Source organism: Xiphophorus hellerii, chromosome 17 (genome assembly GCF_003331165.1).
Source record: "Xiphophorus hellerii strain 12219 chromosome 17, Xiphophorus_hellerii-4.1, whole genome shotgun sequence".
NCBI classification, from domain to species: Eukaryota; Metazoa; Chordata; class Actinopteri; order Cyprinodontiformes; family Poeciliidae; genus Xiphophorus; species Xiphophorus hellerii.
In genome coordinates, this window is record NC_045688.1 from 3,954,771 (window position 1) to 3,976,016 (window position 21,246).

Consider the following 21,246-nt stretch of genomic DNA (forward strand, 5'->3'; position numbering starts at 1 on the left):
TGAAGCTTGGACATAATTAACTTTTCTAACAAGAGGATCAACCAAATTTATAGTCGCTGATTATCAATCATAACTGTTTATAAATTGTCTAAAGCTGCGCCGTGCCAACATTGTATTTCAGCTTCTCAGTGCTAAGTGTGCTATGATAGTCAGATATTTTTGAGGAGCTGTACTCGTTCATATTCTTATAATTCCTCATTCATATGCATTGATTTGTTCATGTGGTGAGCAGAAGCAGAATTTGCTGTAAATGTGCTCAGTCAGAGACAAAACTCAAACCCCCAACCTGGTCAGATTTATGTGTTTTTGCTTTCCCTGATCTTTCCTAATCAAGGCTCTTTGTGTCTCTCTTTCTTTTCAGTTGATCCCATCATCCCAGGCTTTGTGGATCACCTCACCCTCTTTATCTAAAGAGATTCCCCCGTTGATTTCTACTTCATAACAAAGCCTATGGATTACAGAGGGTGTTGGAAAGGCTTTGATCACAGCTATGTCAATACCGTGACCCAATCCAAGTGAAGAGGAGCTTCAGTTATTTATTTTATTTTTTGTTGTTGTTGTTTTTGCGAATCAGTTTGACCGGGACTTTCATCGGTTACATGTTTTATTTGATCAGCTGCTTTTTTTGACCCAAACACTCTAGCACGCAGAACCCGGCTCTCCTTCTGCCACCATGTACGGTAGCTCCCGTTCCGTCTCCAAGCTGGACGTCGTCGGCTCCAACGGTAACGGCTCCGTGTCCGGGAGTCCCGGCCGCTCGCCGCGCCTACCGCGCTCCCCCCGTTTGGGACACCGACGGAACAACAGCAGCAGCCCTGGCGGCGGACTCACCGGCACGGGAAAGACTCTGTCCATGGAGAACATTCAGTCCCTGAACGCTGCCTACGCCACCGGGGGTCCCATGTACTTCACCGACACAGCCGAAGACCCGGTGGGGAGCATGGGCGGCTCGCCCAAAAGCACCATGACCCTGGGGAGAGCCGGAGCCAGGGTGCCGTATGGGGTGAGGGCAGCGGTGATGGGGAGCAGCCCGAATATAAACACAGGAGGAGGGGGGAGCAGCGCCGCCCTCATGCCTGCTGATGCCATAGCATTCGGAGGGGAGCTGCAGAACCAGCCTTCACAAGCAGCCACTGTTCCTCACTCCATGAGACAGGTGAGACTGCTGACCTTTCACCTTGTCTATGGCCATCCACCTTAACACCAACAGTTGACAAGAAAGTTTTACCACATGCCAATATGGAATTAGTCCTGTCACAATAACAAATTTCGCTAGACAATAAGTTGTCCCAGAACGTATTGCGATAAATGATGATATTGTTGTTTTGAATCCTTTTCCAAGTAATATAATAGCAATAATGGCACAATAATGCAAGAACACATTCTCAAGGACCCAACCTTTAAATTTGTTCATTGTGACTGACAGGCCTATATGGAATACACATTTTGCAAATTTTCATTTGTAAAGAATCTTGAAAACATGGATTATTTTCAGTCTTCATGTATTGAATGAAAAGGAAATGATTGCACATCACCATATGGTGTCATTGCAGTGTTGCTTTCTGTAATAAATATAACTGCTCTGGCCTGAACTTTTACTTTCTGACTAAGCTTGAGACCAAAATGTTTTTTGTTTTTTTTAAGGATTAATTAAAGTGTTTTCTAAGCAGATAATAGAAAGTTTGTAAGAACCTGATCTTGATGTTGTCTTTCTAACAGTAGACTCCTTATCTTCCAGTCGGCTCCAAAAGAATAAAAGAAGGACTCACTTCTGGTTGCGCAACTCGATATTTAGTCACACGGATACATTTTGCACTTTCCCTGCGTGAATCCAGGATGTTGGAAGTCTGAACTGATTTTAGGCCCGGTGTCGTTAATAGGTGTCGTCTTCTTAAACCACCATTCAGCTGAGTAAATCAAGAACAGTGTGGGCATTCTTACATGATATTTAAGGTCTGCCCTCTCACTACCTCTGCACCATGAGTCATAACCTGAGCGCTCATCTTCTCTAGATGTAGCTTTCCTCTTCTCTCTGCAGGTAATTAAATGTTAAACAAAACAAACCGAGTGTCTCACAGCATCTGATTTACTGTAATTTCATTAGCTGGATTTTTTTTTTACTTGCATCATGTTCATTCATGTTTATACCTGGCATGATTTCGGCAGAGCTAAAGTAGTAGTCTGTCTGTTTATGAAAAATAAATCCAGGATATTTTTAATTCTTTAATATGCTGCACATGTCAACATTTTCTCATAAATACTGAATTATCCTGTGCAGTAAACCCTTCTGTTCTTCTTCTATTGATTTTAAATGTTTGCTGTGTCACGACTTGCTAAGGTTCCCATAGTATTAACTCCATTAAAGGACTGCAATATTAGAAACAGCCAAGACTTTTATTAAAATTTTCACGATGTCGGCACCTTACAGTGAAAGATTAATCATTTTAAACACACTCCATCTTTAACAATGTATATATCCTGAACAAACTAACTGAAAAACAAACAAATGTGCTTTTTAAAAATCACCTTTTTGCTCATTTGCATTAGTTAGCTCAATCCGTAGTTTGTGGAAAAATGGTTTCCTGGGGTTTTGGGGACTACAATTGCCCACACTTATAACTATAAATTGTAATAGTCCAAACACCAAATATATCTTAATATGCACATTGGAAACCATCTTAGCTCTACTGCTGACACTAATATCTACAGTATTCTTTATTTCCACTTTTTCAGCGTTTCAAAACGCCAGGAAATAAAAAATACATCTCAAACATACTGAGTTTGAGAAGGTAAAGAGGAAGGGATGAGTTTGTGAAAATAATCCAGCTGATTGATGAGACAATTTGATACTCCAGCTGAGAAGAGGCTGCGTTTTAAGGGCTAGTAATGTCGTAATGCTGCAGCAGAAAAGCATAATTTGCCTCTTATTGAAAAGAGAAACACATTTTAAACAGTTTGTGCTTTTACAGGTCAGAGAAGGAGCAATGTCAGACCTGCAAACGCAGCTCCGAGAAGTGCTTCGAGAAAACGAGCTGCTGCGCAGAGAGGTACGCGCTCTTTTTTTATTTATGTCTTATAAAAAATGTATACATTTTTTTCTTTTTTTTTCATTCTTAACTTGGGGAAAATTCAGTTGTCTTGAATTATAATCCCTAATGGGAAAAAAGAATCACATGGCTTGAACATGTGCTCTCACAAGGGATAACATGTTGACATATTTACACGTGATGCCTTGTATGCCACATGTGGAACATCATGTGATTCATGTGTTTTTCTCATATGTTTCCTATATCAAAATCATGTGAAACATTACAAAGTAAAACACATATGGACCACAACAATAAAAACGACAGAAATCTGTTTACTGAAGGTTATGTGATCTTATGTCATGGACTCAGCTGGTTTAATAAATGGGATTTATTCAAATTCAATAACAAAATGAGAAATATTGAAGTCAGGAAAAGCAGATTTTATGTTAAATTTCACACGTGTGATTTTGCTCATGTGAAAATCGTGTGGGGATCTTTTCTGTGAATGATAAACCAAAGGGTCGCTGTATTATCAAGTCAGGACTGGAGACAGTTTTGGGTTCTGTTGCAAACGACCACTTAAATCAGACGAAGTGAAAACGTTTGCTTGTGGTTTCATGCAGCTGGAGGGCAAAGAGTCCAAGCTGAGCTCCTCTATGAACTCCATAAAGACGTTCTGGAGTCCAGAGCTGAAGAAAGAGAGAGCGCTGAGGAAAGATGAAGCCACAAAGATGGCCGTGTGGAAGGAGCAATACAGGGTGGTGCAGGAAGAGACACAGGTAGGAAACCTTCAACCTGTTTGTAAGACCTTTTTAAAGCAAAAAAAAAAAAAAATAGCTTACTTAATGATATTGATATCGAACAGATAACATTGAATACACATTTTTTAGTATTTTTGCAGGCCTTTATCTGATATCAGAGGTAATTATAAGGTTAAACTGGTGTTTTATAGTCTTAGTCAATTCGCTGAAAAACTGTTATATTCTGTAATCGCCTCTTTCTTTCTACATAATTTGGCATTTCATCTTCCTTTGGTATCTTTTCTGCCCCTACTAAGAAGACTTTGCATTTAGCTAATAATGTACATTATTATATGAGCTGGAGTGCTTTGGTTAGTGGTGTGACTTGGTCTCAACAACAAAACATAGTTTTGTTACTGAGGTGTTAGTTCCACACCTCAAATTAAATATGTCATGTCTTTTGCACTTTTAAAGGCTTTCTGTGATTTTAAACAGGATTTTCCTCTGAAAGGCTCTGAAGTAAACATTTCTATATTATTTGTGCTTTTATCCAGATTACATTTTTTTAACAGTTCTGACATTATTGCTCTTGGTCAGTTTTTTTAACAGCAAGTTGAATTGTCTTTTAAAGCATTTTATTTAGATAATGTAGTAGCCAAATATGAAGTAATGCATAATTGTGAAGTTGTTTTTAAATCTTTTTACATATTAAAATCTGAAAAGTATAGCATGCATTTGTATATAGCCCATCTGAGTTAAAACTTGGTAGAACTATCTTTTACTGATGTTTTTATCTCAACTTCATCTTTAACCAGCTAGCGGTAAAAGTCCTGCCACAGCTTCTCAGTTGGATATTGCTCTAGACTTTAACTGGGCCATTCGAACACATAAATATCCTTTGATGTACATAAACAGCAGACAAATAAAGACAGCCGTGGCAGTGATAACGGGGTAAAAATGAGCTAAACAAAAGCCTAGCATGGACATGAACAAAAATTATGCTGATTTGTGTGGCTAATAATGATGATGAGATACTAAAGTAGAAGTATAAATTCTATAGTTCAGATTTGAGTCCTATAATTAAAATCTGTGACAGGTTGAGATGTGAAAAAGTTCAAGTGGTAGCATTTTGTCTAAGTATTTTGTAGGTTCACAATGACGAGAGATTATTGACTTAATTAACTGTCTGGATGATCCTAAAACAAAGAAAAGTTACAGATAGCAGATTGAAAAGGACTTTAGCGTAAAAAGCCCATAGACTGCAGCCATCACCACAGGCAGGGTTTATTTTAATGGTCTGTGTTGTTAGATTTGTCTCGGTGCCGTGAGTGGAGAGCCACAGATGAGGCAGCGCGGCCTGGTTTAGGGACTCCCAGCTGTCTGTTGGTGCTGCAGCCATCTGGATGAGACAGAGACTCTGCTTGTCTGGCAGCAGGCTGAAATATTATACAAGAGATGACATGCACACATGTAGCTGCAGCCACAGCGCCTCGTTTCTCACATCAACACCGCGAAGCCACTTCAGAGAGCTTTCCTCAGACTTTGTAACATGCCGCATTTATGTTGTGGTGCCGTTATTTACATGCATGCTCATTTATTTAAGGTTAATTTGGAGGCAAATGTGGGGCAAAAAAAAAAATCATATTGGAATGTGAAATTATGCAATAAGAAATTAAATCAGAACATGTTTTCTAGCAGTTTAATGGATCTTTGATTCATTCGGTTTAAATAAGGCCTTCACTGATGAACAAAGGATTGATTAATTTATTCATGTCTCATATAGCTGATCTGCTGGAGCTGCCCTCAAACTCATTTCCTCTGGGTTGGTGTCAGTGCTGCAACAATGAATAATCACACACGTTTCAACATGCAAGCATGTCATCTCAGCTCTAAATGAAGAAGTATTCCTTGTATGGATATTTTAAATCTTGTTTCCACTTTTTTCTGTTTATCTCTTTATTTTTCTTTCCTCTTTCACTCATGAACCTTCTCGTCTCTCAGTGCCGTCACGGCCTAAGTCAGCTCTCCTTACTCTGTCCTTACCACTCAGTCTTCGCCATCATCTTGGTGTTAGAAATAGGATTAAATTACCTTCCAGAAATTTTAATAAATATGAGTCCAGACACATAAAAGCCAACTCACTCCCCCGCTGAGGAAAGCTCATCTCTTCTCCACCCTCTGCCTTTTCCTCCCTCCACACTTCTCCACTTTCACCTCCTCCTTCATGCCTGACTCATTATCTTCATCTCTTTTCCTCCAGCTTCTGTCTTTATCTTTTTCCTCTTCCATCTTTTCTCCATTGTATTCTCTCGACACGCTCCCTTTACTTAATATTTATGAAAAATCCAGCCTTTGAATAAATTTATTCAGTGAGCAAGTTGAAAAGAGATATTTCTTAATCATCAATATCACTTCTGCCACAAACATTAGTGTCCCATGCTGGCAATGCTCTGTGCAACTACCTTTTTGTCAGCATCTACTCCTCTTACAACATTTCACATGCTGAAAACACTTTGATCTTCAGCTTGCCCCACAAGTTTCTTTTAGGATTTGGGTCTTTGGACAAAAATATCCATAGAAGAAGACTGACTATGTTCCAGAAGAACCATTCCTGTGTTTATCTCGCCTTAGTTTTTCATCATTATCCTTTGAGATGGTCCAGTGACGACCTAATTTCAACCTTACTGGTATCTCAAAGAGTTCAGACACTTTTTCAACTTTTCCAGGGCCTGTGGGATCGTACCAGATCTTCCACCATACCTACCTATGATTATGAGGAGCTTTTACATGTACTCGTACCAAAAAGGAGTGTTTGTTCCCTAAAACAAACACGCACACCAGTTAAAATTGAGAGAACGGATTGGTGTAAATCCCCCAAAAGATGTTTCCGTTGAGAAGTCTTGACTTAAATTTTAATAAAATGTAAAAAAAAATCTAATTAATTCTGCTTTTACCTTGTTTCACTATTATTATTTTTTTGAGCTAATTTCCTATCAGAACCGAACATCTTGGTCGATTAAGAATATTCTTCCAGGGTTGTGAATGATTTTGTGCTTTTCTGTTGAAGGTTGTAGTGGTTGTTACGGAAATTTGATGACTCCAAGATGTCGCTCTTTCCTGCAGTTCTCTAACAGTGAATTTTGGAGATTTACTTTACTCTGCTACCATCATAGTAGTAAGTCACAGGTTACTAATTAGAATCAAAGAGGAGCTCACCAGCAATTGTGCCCCAACATATCTGTTGAAACAAACTGAAAGATCTATAAAAACAGCAGCTGCTGAGAGAATATCATACACAGCTGACTGACAGCACAGCAACAATGAGGAAACAGAAGCACCTCTCACATAGTGAGAAAACAATGATCTGAATTTAGTCCAGAAAAACTGTAATGAGACATTTTATCTTAAAAACCATCCCTCTTCTTTATTTTATCAACATTCAGTAAACTTTTCCTCGTTGCACCTTCTACTCATCGTCACAAAACTTTCGGTCTCTCTTTTTTTTCCCAACCGATCTTTGTTCTACTGTCATTTCACTCCCACTACCAGATTCCTTCTCTGTCACAACCAACACACACTCCCCACTCTCCATCTGGACCCGTGGAGCCGGTTCACTCCAGAATTTATTATAAAACATCGGACATGCGGCCGTCCCACCATATGAAGCTTTCAGTCCGCTGGTGTCTCTTCTTTTCGGTGTGGTCAGTCTCATTTATCTCCTTCGGCCTTGCTTTACTTTCTACAGTCTGTCCAGAGCGTGTGTGTGTCTGAATGTGTTGACTCGATTCGTTCCACCTCTCTGATCGCAGAAGGTAAGAACAATGTTTTGAGCAGAAAGGAGGAAAAAAGTGGGAGAGAATGGAGAACTTGAAGGAATGTGTGGAATGTGCATATTTTCCCCTTTTCCTTCACTCTCATTGGCCTGCAGTTTTGTCTCTTGTGCTCCTTCCCTCTAACCAGATAGATACTCCGCCACAATTACAAGTCAAGCAGCAGTAGGAAAAGCATCACTGCTTTCATTTGACTCCTCACTCTCCCCATAAATCAAGTTTTGACTTCTTTGTGCGAGTGCATCGTGCTCCTTCCTTGGTGCAAGTTCGTCCCGGCACTAAATCACAGCAGCTTGAACAATAACCACTCTGTCCGTCCGTTTCTGCGAGTGCGAGATGCAATCTATCATCTACTGCACTGCGAACGAGGCGCGCTGACGTCAGAGGCGGCGCGAGTGTGAATGTGCGCGAGAGATTCGGAGGGAGGAGAAAGGCCTGTGTTCAGAGCCAAAGTGAACGTTCTTTACCAGCTGATTATAAGTGGAAACAATTTTTTTTTACCAGCTAGTGTGTGCGTGTGGGGGGGGGGGGGGGCGTGTGTGAACTTGCATGTTTCCACAGATGGATTTGTATGCAAAGGGTCAAGACCAATGGGCTTCAGTGTGCCAAAGGGTGCAGACTCACTTAACTCTTATATAAACGTGCTTATACCTTGCACTTTGTCATGAAATAAAAAAAAATACATTGTGTGTATATATAGAAAAAAAATGACAAAAACTGGTATGAATACCTCGGTCAAACCAGAAACGTTTCTGAGTACAGTATTACTGTGTTTTTATATTTCTGAAATGTTTTGTGTTTTTGTGGAAATTGAAGAAAATTGTTTGTGGTTTGATGTAAAAAGTTCTGTGTTTGTGTTTTGAAGCAGTACGATTCTGCTGCATTGTGTTGACTCCTGGGAATAATTTAACTGAATAGAGTGCTGGTGGGAAATAGAAGTGTGTTCATGTGTGTCTGTTCACAGATGGAGGAAACTTTAACCTTCGTCGCAACACACAAGTCTTATTGATGTAGTTTGCTACATGTTTGCAAGTTCAGTTGTTCATGGATTAGAAAGTACACATTTATTAGCTCTAGAGGTTCAGTTTTATCTGTAGGAAAAGCAAAGCAGCAGTGTGTTACTGCATGTTGGTGTGAGTTTCACTCTAACAGACAGTTGAGCACAGCACCTGTTACACCTGGGCAGCCTTTACCTCCAGGTGAGAGACCGGATGAGATGGACGGAGATGAGACAGACAAAAGGAGATTCTCCTACACCCTTCTGCCTCGTCCTGTCGTCTGTCTTTTCCTGTGCTGGAAGGACGGCGAGAGAGAGAGAGAAACAGAAATCAGAGCATCAGTCCATCCACCCAACTGGTCACTGTTAAGTACAGTGGAGGATCTGTAATGCTGTGGGTCTGTTTTAGTGTGTGACATCATGCACTATTTGAAATAGCAGGTCATTTTAAATCCTGTTGCCCAAAATAACTGGAAATTTATTGTCACTGGATCTTTCATGATCCAAACCAAAAGGTCAAATCTACACAGAAATGGTTTAGCTGATTCAAAAACATCCTCTTTCATGACCATAAAGAATAAAATCCTACAGAAATGGTGTGCAGACAGCTGCAGAACAAAGAGATGAGGACGTTTTATCGTTTCCAAGGTTACCAGTAAGTTTAAAGTGCTCTGCAAGTGTGAATCTTATATAAAGAATGTTAAGAACAATTAACGATTAGCTTTGAGTAACTGCAAACTGCTACTACAGTTAAATAACTTACTTAGATACGTAAGTATTTCATTCTAAAATTGAATAGCAATGATGTAACCTTGCACATGTATAACATCTTAGTGTGGCGTCTGGGTTTGAATTATTAGAAGTGAAACTGGTTATTTGCTTGTTTCGCTGAAACACATTAAAGTGAAAACAGCTGCCAGAATGATTCACAACACTTCGTATCAGCTTTTTTTGCTCCCTGAGTGACGGCTTATAATCACTTCAAATCACTTAATGTTATTATGCCAGAATCCCATTTGTGCATCTTGCAGTTCTTATTTCATTACTTTGCTCTCAGGTCGTCTCCATGGAACTCAAATCTAAAGGAAATTTATGTTGCCAAAAGCTTCCCGTGTTAAGTTTCTTTTCACCGTGCAGAAAAAATGGTCCCAGCAAGAGTTTGGGTGCCAGCTGGCTCTTAGAAACGCTTTGCCCAGCAATCTGTACACCGCCATAGTCGCAGAAGAAAGGGAGGGAGATAGGGAGGTGTGGCTGCTGGTGAATAATGGATCAGGAAGACGGAGCGAAATGTAAAGGTGTGTAAAATGTATGAAAAGGACGAGAGAGTAAATCAGGAGACAGAAGGATGGATGAAGACAGAAAGTGAGCTCCAGGAGGAGGGAGGCAAGAAAGAAACAGTTGATGAGAACAAACCGAGCTGAGGAAGCCGATGAAACGTCGAGATCGGCCAGATTGATGGAAGCTGATGTGAAAGGAGGGAAGAAAGTGGATAAAAAGAGTTGAAGGTGTTGGTTAGCGTGAGGGGAAAACGAGGATGCCAAATAGGAAATAAATCACAATAAGGACTAAGATGTTATATTTAGAGTAAAAGATCACTTTTTGTGGAAGATAGAGACCTGTACTTGAGTGTTTTAGTGGAAAACATTGATTGATAGGATGTGTGGGAAAAAAAGATGAGCATGCACTTTACAGAAAGAGATGCACTGACATTTTACAAGCTTTTTCTCGTAGCTGTAGATGTAGTCTACGTCTCTACGGTGGATATGTTAGATCTTAAGTTTATATACATATTTTAGTGAGTCATTTCACAGCATTTGTCTTTTCTTGGTTAGAATTAAATTACACTGAGAATGATGAATATTGTTTATTAAATTAAACGTGTTTACTGCTTTACATTGGTTACTATCAGGTGGTATGCTTTTCTTCTCTAGTGATTTGAGATGCCATGAAATCCACCAGAATTTGACACGGATAAAGAAAAGCATGATGATGCATTTTAATCTCTGAGCTCACAGTTTGGTTGCGATTCTAAATAAGTGTTTTTTTCCCCCCCTTTTCAGTTCAATTAAATTATTTTTTGTGTGTTTGAGGTTGATTTATACCCTGATTTTTCTTCTGCAGAGACTTCTCCTAGCTAGAGGTGAACATGTATGAGTATGTACTTACTATATTTACATACTCAAATATGTTGTGCAAACATATTTATTAGCACAAATCTGTCATGTTTTATTTTTTTCATTCTGATATTTTTGCAGCAACAGAATGTCAGGAAAAGCTGTTATTGCAGACAAAATTGGTGGTCTGAAACTTTCATCTAATCTTGGCTTCTGCACAGCAAGCAGTAAGGAAGCTGATGTTCAGAGGAGGAAAGAAAAAAAAAATATCTGAGTGTGATTTTGTTTGTCAGGGTGAATATTACACTGAGCGGCCCTGAAGGAAACGGCAAGCCGGCTCAGCAGAAATGTTTAAAAGTGGTGTTTTCGAGCACAGAAACAATCCTTTCTCCATCTCTTCGTGCTCCTTCTGCTCCGCTCGAGGACCTGTGACTCATTCCTCTCCTGTTCTCTTTATGATTTTAGACCTAAGAAACAACAAGAAAGCGATGTATTTACTGCTGTTGTCCTTGTGCTTTGCTGCCTGCCTGAGATTTAGAAGTATGTTCCGTGTGTTTTTCCACCTATGAATGCTCATCAGTAACAGATGGCCCTTAAACCTGTGTGTTTGCTCAGCCAGGATGAAGAGATAGGTGAGAGAGAGAGAGGAAGAGGGGCTAAAATAAATACAGGGGAGAAAAAGGCAGATGGACGGAGAGGAGGGAGGAAGTATGGATTAGAAACATGACGAAGGATATGTGTGGTGAAAATTTCACTGAGAGAGGAGGGGAGGCTTATAAAACTTTAACTCAAACGGGGAATCAACCCTCTCTGTGTTCATTTATCTGCAAAAAAAACGGGAGACAAGACCGATGTGAAACTGAAAGGAAAGAGAGGCTCGGTTTATTTTACACAAGGCTGTGAGTTTGTGATTTGTTTTGCTTTCACTCCATCCACTTTCTCCTTCCACAGTAGTGTGTCTCTGTCTTCCCTTATAAGGAGCAAGTCTGGGAGAAGTTTTCAGGGAGTGCACAGAATACAGTGCAGCCACTCCCACTTTCCTTCCACTGCTGCTCTCCCTGCTTCTGAAATCTTTGCTGTTACGCAAACAGAACAAACTTGGAAAAATATTTAAGAAATGAAAGAGGTGCAATAACCTGGTCAAAGTCCGGTCCTAAATTTATTTGGAAATCTTTGGCAACACTCATAAATTGTTCTGTGCGGATTCTCTCTATCCATTCTGACTTAGTTGGCCGAAAAATACTGAAAAACCTCCATCTTTGTCTCCTTAGACTGCAGTGGACAATTAGCATGCCGTATCTTCATTTGGCAATTTTTACACTCTTCTCTTGCGAGGTTGCTTTTGCCCATAGTCTATTCTCAAAATATTTTTTTTCTCATTGTGAGCCACTCCAAAACTTCAATTTTCCTCTGCCGAGGTCATCCTATTGCTGAAAAAATTAAATCCCTCTTCAGCTTCAGCTTTCGAGCTAACGCTTAAAATCTTACAAAAACAGCTTTCCAAATAACCCAGGCCAGTCCTTTGTGGCTGAAAAGTTTACCTTTGTTTTCACCCAACCGTTTCATGGTTTCCCACAATGTTCAGACGTGTTTCTTGCACACATCTGCAGCTTTAGGTCCAAACTAGGGAGTTATTCTGAACTGATCATAAGTCCATCCATCTAAGTGTAAACCCAGATCCACGTCAAGAACAGCAACCCCACAGCATGATGCTGCCACCACCACCTTTTCACAAGTTTTATCAAAATATAACTTGTTCTCCCTCAAAGTTAAGGGAGATGATAGCTATGCCTAGGTGATTTCTTTAGCAGAGCAGGACGAACATTTGAAATGATCGTTACAATTAGAACATTTTTTGTATTTTTATTTTCCATTCTCCTTCCATACTTGTGTATGCATTCTCTCTTTAACTTTCTCTTGTTCCTCTAGAAATAGGCACTCATCTGTTTCAAAATCTATTTCCTCCTCCTCATTATGCTCTTCATCCTCCACCTTTATCCTCAGAGAAAGAGAAAAGTGTGTTAATCTTCCTCTTGTCTAATGCCTGAGTGGGCGATGCTTTCAAACTCCTCACGGTCATTACTTTCACACACACACACACACCCCCGCACGCACACACACACAAACACAGACAGCATGACCACTGCTTCCAACATCACATGCGTGTCTCCGCGTGTGGGCTTCAGCGTGTGCTTGGCGTGTGTGTTTGTGTCCGTCTAAATGTGTGTACATGTGTTTTCCTGTCACAGCGTGTCTTGTTTGCGAAAACGGGGGGGAAGCATGACTCACCCTGCGAGAGCGGAATAAGCGAGGGATCAGATGGAGGAGTAATAAAGCAGGGATGCTTAATTTTGGACGACAGATGAGCAGTGGCCAGAGGGAAGGATGGAAAAATTGTCACTATATTCACAAGCTGATTTTCTCTTGTCCTGTCCTCTCTCATCTCCTTCTAATTCTAAATCAAGTTCTAGTGATTGTGCATTTTGATTTGCAAATTTTCTATTACATATAATGATTGCATGAAAGGACATGTTACTCCTGATTTGCTGAATGTATAGAGGTAAAACAGCATTGCTTAAACTGGATTATTTGGTGTGCATCATATTTTTCTTATAATTTACAAAATAAAAAAGATGCTTTTTGTGTGCAGATGATGCGTTTGTCTTTTTATATTTGCATAAGTTGACTTTTTGTCTTCAGGAGTAAAATCTTTTGTGCCAGTAGCTCTAACTTGAAATTGTCCACCACTTTACCCTGAAAGAGTAGTTTGAATTTTGTCAAAACGGGGTATGTGGAGTTCTCATGAGCTGTCATTAGCTTACCTGTAGTAGGAATCTCCCAGCGCATACCGGGCTCTTCCCCGCTGGGTCGACGATTGTCAATGTTTATTACTTTACTGCTGTTTCTAATGTAAGTTGCCCTATTATATTGCTGAAAGTGATATTTTTCTTACTGACAGTAAGATGTCTGTTAATGACTTTTTAAGAGGTCATTAAGAGGATTTTTTTCAGCTTCTTCCAGACAGTAAAAGGTTTTCTTCAAAGATGGAAACAAAATCATCTTTCTTGTTTGCTTCTCACTTCTGTAAATGTGAATCTTGTGTTGGAGATGTTTTTCTCTGTTACACTCATATTTGTGTAGGTGTTGTTTAACAATAGTGCAGTTCACCACCTCTCCACTCCTTAGTCTTTCTGCCTCATGCAGGAGTTCAATCCTGTCGGGGAAAAAGGAAAAGAAAGTTTTCTTATATAGTTTCCTTTCTCCTAAAAACTTCTCTTTAAAGCTGTAACATGAGTTAAAGATAATAAAAGCCCAACATTTTGCTTGTCAAAAACTTAGAACATTAAAATATATCAAATTGAGAAGTAGGCCTACTGAAAGTAATGTATTTGTATAGTACAGTTACAGTACATGCACGCCTTCATTGGTCCGGCCACCTTTTCGCATGAATTACTGCGTTGATGCGGTGTGGCACGGAGGCGGTCAGCCTTTGGTTCTGCTGAGGTGTCATGGATGGCAGTGGCCATCGGTTCATCGACATTGATGGCGCCGCAGTCCACGCCTTGTGAATATCCCCTGAACATTTGGACAGGTTGTTTTTATGATACTGTCAAGATTGCAGTTATCCCTTAACCACATTTTTTCCTTCAACTCGATTTTACAATGAAATGTGTGAATGTAACACTCTGAACGGCCGGCTTCCTGAATAATGTAGTTTGTTGTATTCTAGTTTTTTTTTTTTTTTTTAGAAACTCAGTTTGGGATTTCCATTTGCTGCAAGCCATCATTATTAACACTAGTTAAGTAAAGCCTAGAAACATATCACTCAGTTTACTTTGTTGATTTATATATCTCACTTTTTAAAATTAAATTACTGAAATAAATTCATTTTTTGGATTATATTCTAGTTTACGCTCCTCCTGTGTAGTCCTTCCAGAGGTTGCTGGATCTACTATGCAATCTGCTCTTACTGGGACACTCTGGGAAACAATCTCCACCATAATGTCTCTCGCTGGCGAGCGCCTGGTGGTCGACCCGGCTCCCCCTGAGAAAGCAGCAGGAAGCCCCCTCCATGTGGGCACAACACCTGTGAGGAGGAGTCTTGAAGTGGGGGCTGAGGGCGGGTCAGGCCGGGTCATGCTGATTCCTAACATCAGATTCTTCCAATTACACATTTAGTGACTTATAACAACTTTCGAAACCTTCTGGAAAAAGCGACAAGAGGTTCACAGAAAATATATTCTAAGCTGATTTCAATCATGTGGGTAGTTGGACCCGTCTGGATGTTGCTATTTTTTTTCTTTATACACATACAAGTGAAAGCAAGAGTTGATGGGAGCTACCAGAGGTTTGCCGTCTCTCTTTACTGCAGTCTGTACAGTTTGTTTATAGGAATGTAGAGAGCTTGAAGCTTTTTGCCTGTTTGGATGTTGATGCCAAGGGTGGGGGGGGGTAAGGTCACCGATGAATTCATGTTCAAAATGCATGTTAAAGGGTCATTATAGCTTCTGCTGACAGTGTTTTACATCATTAAAATATGAAGAGCCTACTGCTCAGGCAATCCACAATCGTTTCAGTCTGCTGTACTCGTCTGTTTGCAGAAATGCATCGTCTCTCGTCTCTGAATTAGCATCACAGCAGCATGCCCTGCGTTTGCGGCCGACGTCCTGCAGGATGTTTCTAATGTACACATATGAGGACTGTTGGAGAAGATTTAATTGGCATCAATGTTTAATTGGATTGATTGTTATCTTGTCTCATCTGATCAAGTCAAAGCCTTACACAGAATCTAACAGCGGATGAAACGGCAGTGAAGCAGTTAAAGCAGAAATGGCGTGCAGGTTTTCTCATAAATGTGGGTGTCAGTTTACCTGTATTTACCTGTATTGGTTTATTTGAGAGAATGTGACTCGTTTGTGTTTTTTTTTTTGTTTTTTTTACCCCTCCAGGGGGTCTTTTGTGGGCTCTAGTGTCCCTTATATGACAGTAGGCTGACAGGAAACGGGGAAGGAGAGGGGGGAAGACATGCGGCAAATGTCGTCGGGTCCGGGAGTTGAACCCGTGACGGCCGCGTCGAGGACTGAAGGCCTCCAAATACGGGTCGCGCTAACCCCTACGCCACCACGGCACGCCCTCGTTTGTGTTTTTAATAAGTCTTTCCAGCTCATATGTGTGTGGTTATGTTTGCATATCAGTGTTGGGCGAACTCTGCCAGGGTCAAAGTTGACGACTCAGTGGAAACTGAGAAGACCTTCGTCCTATCACCTTCTCCCTTCCTTCTGTTTTTGGTAAACACAGCTAAACAGTTTTCTCTCTTTTTTCTCTCACTTTGTTCTTTCCTCCGACTCTGGTTGGGATATTTTCTTTTCCTCCTTACAATATTTTTTTCCTTCTCTCTCTCTGCATCTTTCTCTCTTTCTTGTGGTCTGGCCTTTTTTCAGCTTTGGATTCCAGCTGCATGGATATGTTCGTTCTCTCTCGCTCTCTTTCTGAATTCTTCCCATGTTGCCTTTTGAAGTTGTGTGCCAGTCATCTTACTGCATCTGCTGGATTTCTTGCTGAAGTCCGCTTGATTTACATGTTTTATTTTTGTGGCTTTTTTTCTCCATGTTTGTGTTTAAATGTGTTTCTGAAACAAACACTTGGTGTGAAAATAAGTGGTGGTGACCACTGGGTTTTACTCCACTTGGGTTGATTGGTAGAAGGTTCAGGTTATCACAAACCTTTTTATGTTTGCAAATAATGCCGACTACAGTGCTTTTAAGATGCACTGTCTAGTTTTTTTTAGGTGAAAAAGTCTAACTTTGCCTCATTTGACCTGATCATCCACATGTTTGTTGCGGAGCTTGGCAAATTTTCGCTTGCCGGTGCAGATGACGCGTCACATGGCGTCTTGTGAACAATCAAACACTCATGATCGTGAACTATAGGTGCACGTTTTTAAATTTTTGTTAATTAAAAAATAATCAATGATCATTATTTGTTTAAATTGCTCATCAGTCGTCATGTTTTAATGTCACCCACCTGTGTTATTTGAGCTCAATTTCAATATGTTGAAGGATATTTGACAGCTGAATTGGACCAACGTTATGATACGCCATGCAGGATGTGTTGCTGCTGGGAAGACGGTGGGATTAGATCAGAAACAAAAGCGAAGAGAAAAGGAGTCTTTTTATTCTCTCCCCTGCCTCTCGGTCTTCAGGGAAGTCCCAGAAATGTCAGCCATCAACCTATTAGAGTTTGCTCTACTGTATGAGTCAGCAACCTAACCCACATTCACACGGAGGGATACTACAGCCAGGAAATTGCCTTTTATTTGGTGTCAGTAGGAATGTGGAAATAAAGCAACTGGATGGGGAGAGAGCAGGGATGATTCTGTCCTGGCTGTCAGGGAATATAAACTGGAGAAATTTGGAGTAATAAAGACCTTGAAATGATTCTGTTTATTCAAGCTTTTGGTGTTTATGTGATCCCTATCTGGTCCTTTGACTTTACCTTTTCTTTCTCTTCATATCTAGAGGTTGTTTTGCATTTTTATCTTCACACACCATTTTCTTCCTTTCATCTCTTTCTTCTCTTCGATGCAGATCAGCCGTTACTGCAGAAACGTGATGCCATCTTTACCATCGTGGTTTTCCCAGCTTCTTGTTTTATTGTGTTGGTTTTCACCATGGCTCCTAAGGTGATGACCTGGCTGCTGTTCAGGTCACATGTGGCACATTTAAGTAGACATTACCATGACATCACTTCCAGCTTTAACTGACACTGACTCAGCCCATGTTGTGTCAAATCTTCTTTAGCCGTTCTAACTGTGAATATGCACATGTCAGCGCGCTTTAGTAACACATCTGCAAAGACGACAGACATATGCTGTCTCTGTCAGTCTCTGTCGGTATCTGAGATGTTGCTTAAGATTCGTTTTGATCCAAGATTGTAAGAGGGTTTAAAGCACAAATCAGTCAGCCTGCAGCTTGTTGTTGTTCCACACCTCTAAATGTGAGGCTTTGTGGTTTCCAGGTTCATCCTGCAGTGATTCATGCTGATAAGGATTGGGGATAGTTTTCTTTTTAATATATACGACTTCCAAATCAATAAACAGCCCTGCACATATTGGAGTAAGACAATTAAAGCTATAAATATATAGAATAGTGACATCTGGCTTTGATATTGCAAATTGCAACCAAATAAATGTCCGTGCTTCTTCGTCTCATTCCAGTAGTTCTGAAGGGATTGTGCTGTCAAATAAGAAGTATAATGTTAATTTAATAAAGCTGGAGTTGTAGATACTTTTCATTATTGTCTCTGGGATGTTCTAGTTATAGCAGCTTGTAGCAGTACTACTGCCCCGCTGTACAGAAAACAACAGCTCCAGTGTGTTTTGGGCATAATTAAATGTAGGAAGATCATTTAGATGCGAAGTTGAAGTGAAGCGGTGTACTCTATCTACACTGTAAAATTAACAACAAGGGCTGCACAGTATATTGCAAATGTACCGTTATTGAAATGTGTATATTGTGAAGAACTTAACTTTTTATTTATGCATAATGATTTTAGCCAAAAATGCACAACCACCGGATTTAAACTAATTGTATTTGATCTTTTAAATTAAGGCTGAAGTACCAAAAAATTGTTTTTTTTTTAGACTGCATCATGGGTAGTGTGCAAATAAAACTCTGCATACCCAGTGCAATAGAGGCTGTGAAGAATATTTAAATAACAGAATTTTCCATGTCTATCAAAATAACATTTTGTTGGATTTTCTTTGCATATTTCCCCCTGAATATTTCCCAGTGGATCTGTAGTGTGTGTGCCTGTCCACAGAGACATCAACAAACAAAACAAGATGAAACGTAACTCCGGCGGCCGTCGTTTCAGCTCCGGTGGCTCCTATTTATCCTCAGCAGAGTAGACAATAGGATGACTGCAGCCGGGCAAATGTTCTTTTGCTCTGCAGCTTACCTCGGCTCAACCTTGTGATCCCCAGGAGCTCGCAGGTCACCAGGGAAATATAATCCCCACAACGTGTTCTGGGATGCGGCCAGAACACCTCAGAGAAAGCAGTGCCAACAGAACATGCTTTGTGTCGAGATGAAGGATTCATTATTACGGCAGATGCCACACAGCGTCTGTCGGTTTTAACTGTAGTGAGCCTGAACCTGCTTTATTCTGCAAAGGTTTCTTACTGCACTCTAATAATCATCCCATTTAGCCTCCCTGCATGCTCCTGGTTATTAACTGATTATGTCTCTGTCCTGCCAGCATCTTCAATGCACCATCCAGGCCTTACAAGATGAGCTCAGGATCCAGCGCGATCTCAATCAGCTCTTCCAATCCGATTACTCGGAGTCCGGGCGACTTGGCGCCCAGCCCATTCCCCCTCAGGAGATGACCGAGGAGAACTTCCTTCGTCTCCACAGCGAGTTCGAGCGGCAGGCCAAGGAGCTCTTCCTCCTGAGGAAGACTGTGGAGGAGATGGAGCTGAGGATAGACACGCAGAAACACACTTTGACCGCCAGGTAGCAGCGGAGGGACTCGCAACTGTTGCGTAATGTCTTCTGGCTGAAAATGCTTCGGCTTCTGCATGACTTATGTGCCCTTCTTTGTCTGATAGGGATGAGTCAATAAAGAAGTTGCTGGAGATGTTGCAGAGTAAAGGTCTGTCGTCGCGGGCGACAGAGGAGGACCACGAGCGAACGAGGCGACTCGCTGACGCAGAGATGACCATCCACCAGCTGGAGGGGCTGCTGGAGCAAAAAGACAAGGAGATGCTTCAGCTCAGAGAGGTGTGTGTGATCTCCATGGTGTGTGTGATCTCCATGGTGTGTGTGATCTCCATGGTGTGTGTGATCTCCATGGCATTTACCTTTGGTAACAATGTGCAATATTTAAGCAACATTACAAACAATCATGTAGACACATCTTATCCTGAAAGATTATTTCAGTCTTTTTCCAGCCTTTTCTTATTCACTCTTTCTTAAATTCTCTCCCAATTTATTTTATCCGGTACATTTAGGATTTGTCATACAACAGCTCCCCCTAGTGTTCACAAATGTGAAATGAACAACAAAGAATACCAGTGATGCGTCATGAAATATTTCAGCTATGTTAAGCACTTATATAGATATAAAATATTTTTAATGTAATGTTTTTATTTGCTGCTTTGTGCTTTAAAACCAGTAAAATGTACATACAGGGCTTTGGAAAACCGTTTAAACAACTTTAACTTTTTCACATGTGGGCACGACACAAAGTATAGTGAATATCTGTAAAATGGAAAAAGCTTTTAACTTTCCAGACTTGACACAGAATGATGCTGCCACCACCACAGTAAATAAACTCTTATGTTAAAGTTGGTGTTTTCAACAGGACATGATCTGAAAACATTTCAGAATATGAAATGAAATAAAATGATGTTAGACTTACATTATTATTGTACTCAAAGACACTTTACAATAAAATCAGTCATTCCCACTCAATCACACATTCACACATTGATAATTACAATACGGTCAAAGTTAAACACATTAATTAGGAGTTTGTATCAACAAAAGATAAATATGTCAACCTGCTCTTACTGTTGTTTCTTCGTGTTTGAGCATTCTGCAAATATTTCCTGTTTCTTCATCTGCATTTCTCCTGGTGTTTTAGAGAACTACAGGAAACAATCTCATGAGGAACTGCAATGGCATTATGCAATCTTTCAAAGATACTTCCTGTTGAGAATTTGTCTTGCTAATTTCCTGATGTACTGCTGGCGCTCCCTCCCTACGGGACTCTTTTCACTTGACTAATTAATAAAGCAGTCCCTGCAGCATTCTGCTGCCACATCTCCTGCTCTTAAGCACAGTGCCTCCTGGGACTGGAGCTGCCGTTCACTTAATTAAAGGTCTCTTGTAAAGAAGTCTTGCAAGAGTAAAATGTTAAAGATTTAAAATCAAGCTGTATTTTGGAAATTGGTTTAGCCAAAGCATTGACTACTACGAGTCGTTTGTGGCTTATGTGAAATTAATAAGAGGTTTTTATTAGAGATGCTGATTGGAGTTTTATGCTGGTTTCTGATCTCAAGGTTTTGTATAGCTTTGGGTCGGCAATTTTAATTTTGATTCATCTTTATGAGCTATTATTAAAAAACAATCAAAATGTGTAGTTTTTTCTGTCCTTTATGCTAACGTATAAACAAGTTATGATATCCAAATAATTCAGATTTACACTCATCTGCACAAGTAATCTTAATCCAGAAGTCCTGCTTTCTTTTCCAACACTCATTCTTGCAAGTGTTAGTGTCCTTCATTGTTTTCTTCGAAAGCTAAGGTTTCCTCCACACATCCAGTGAAAGTTATACTTGTGCATCTCTGATTCTACAGTCTTAAATTAACAATAACCAGGGAGGTTTTAGAGACTTGTTTTTAAGTCCTGCAGTCTGCTTTCAGGAAAAAGCTCCTTGAGCTGTGAGATCTTGGCGTGTCTGCAATTATTTCAAACGTTACCTTCTGTCAAGTGGGAATACCAGATTTAATGTTCTTTTGTCTTATTAGA

General features: G+C 40.2%; 1 protein-coding gene across 11 annotated transcripts in view; it reads left to right on the forward strand.

Moving 5' to 3' along the window:
- Positions 1–21,246, forward strand: part of LOC116736610 (ELKS/Rab6-interacting/CAST family member 1-like) — a 124,942-nt gene that overhangs the window by 8,508 nt on the left and 95,188 nt on the right. For all 11 annotated transcript variants that reach the window (XR_004342626.1, XR_004342627.1, XM_032589173.1 and 8 more), the window contains exons 2-6: positions 362–1,156; positions 2,970–3,047; positions 3,653–3,808; positions 18,970–19,226; positions 19,322–19,493. Coding sequence is in view for 9 of the 11 variants with exons in the window: in XM_032589173.1 (XP_032445064.1) it covers positions 674–1,156; positions 2,970–3,047; positions 3,653–3,808; positions 18,970–19,226; positions 19,322–19,493 (1,146 nt within the window). In the remaining 2 variants the exon portion in view is untranslated. The remainder of the gene's footprint in view (positions 1–361; positions 1,157–2,969; positions 3,048–3,652; positions 3,809–18,969; positions 19,227–19,321; positions 19,494–21,246) is intronic.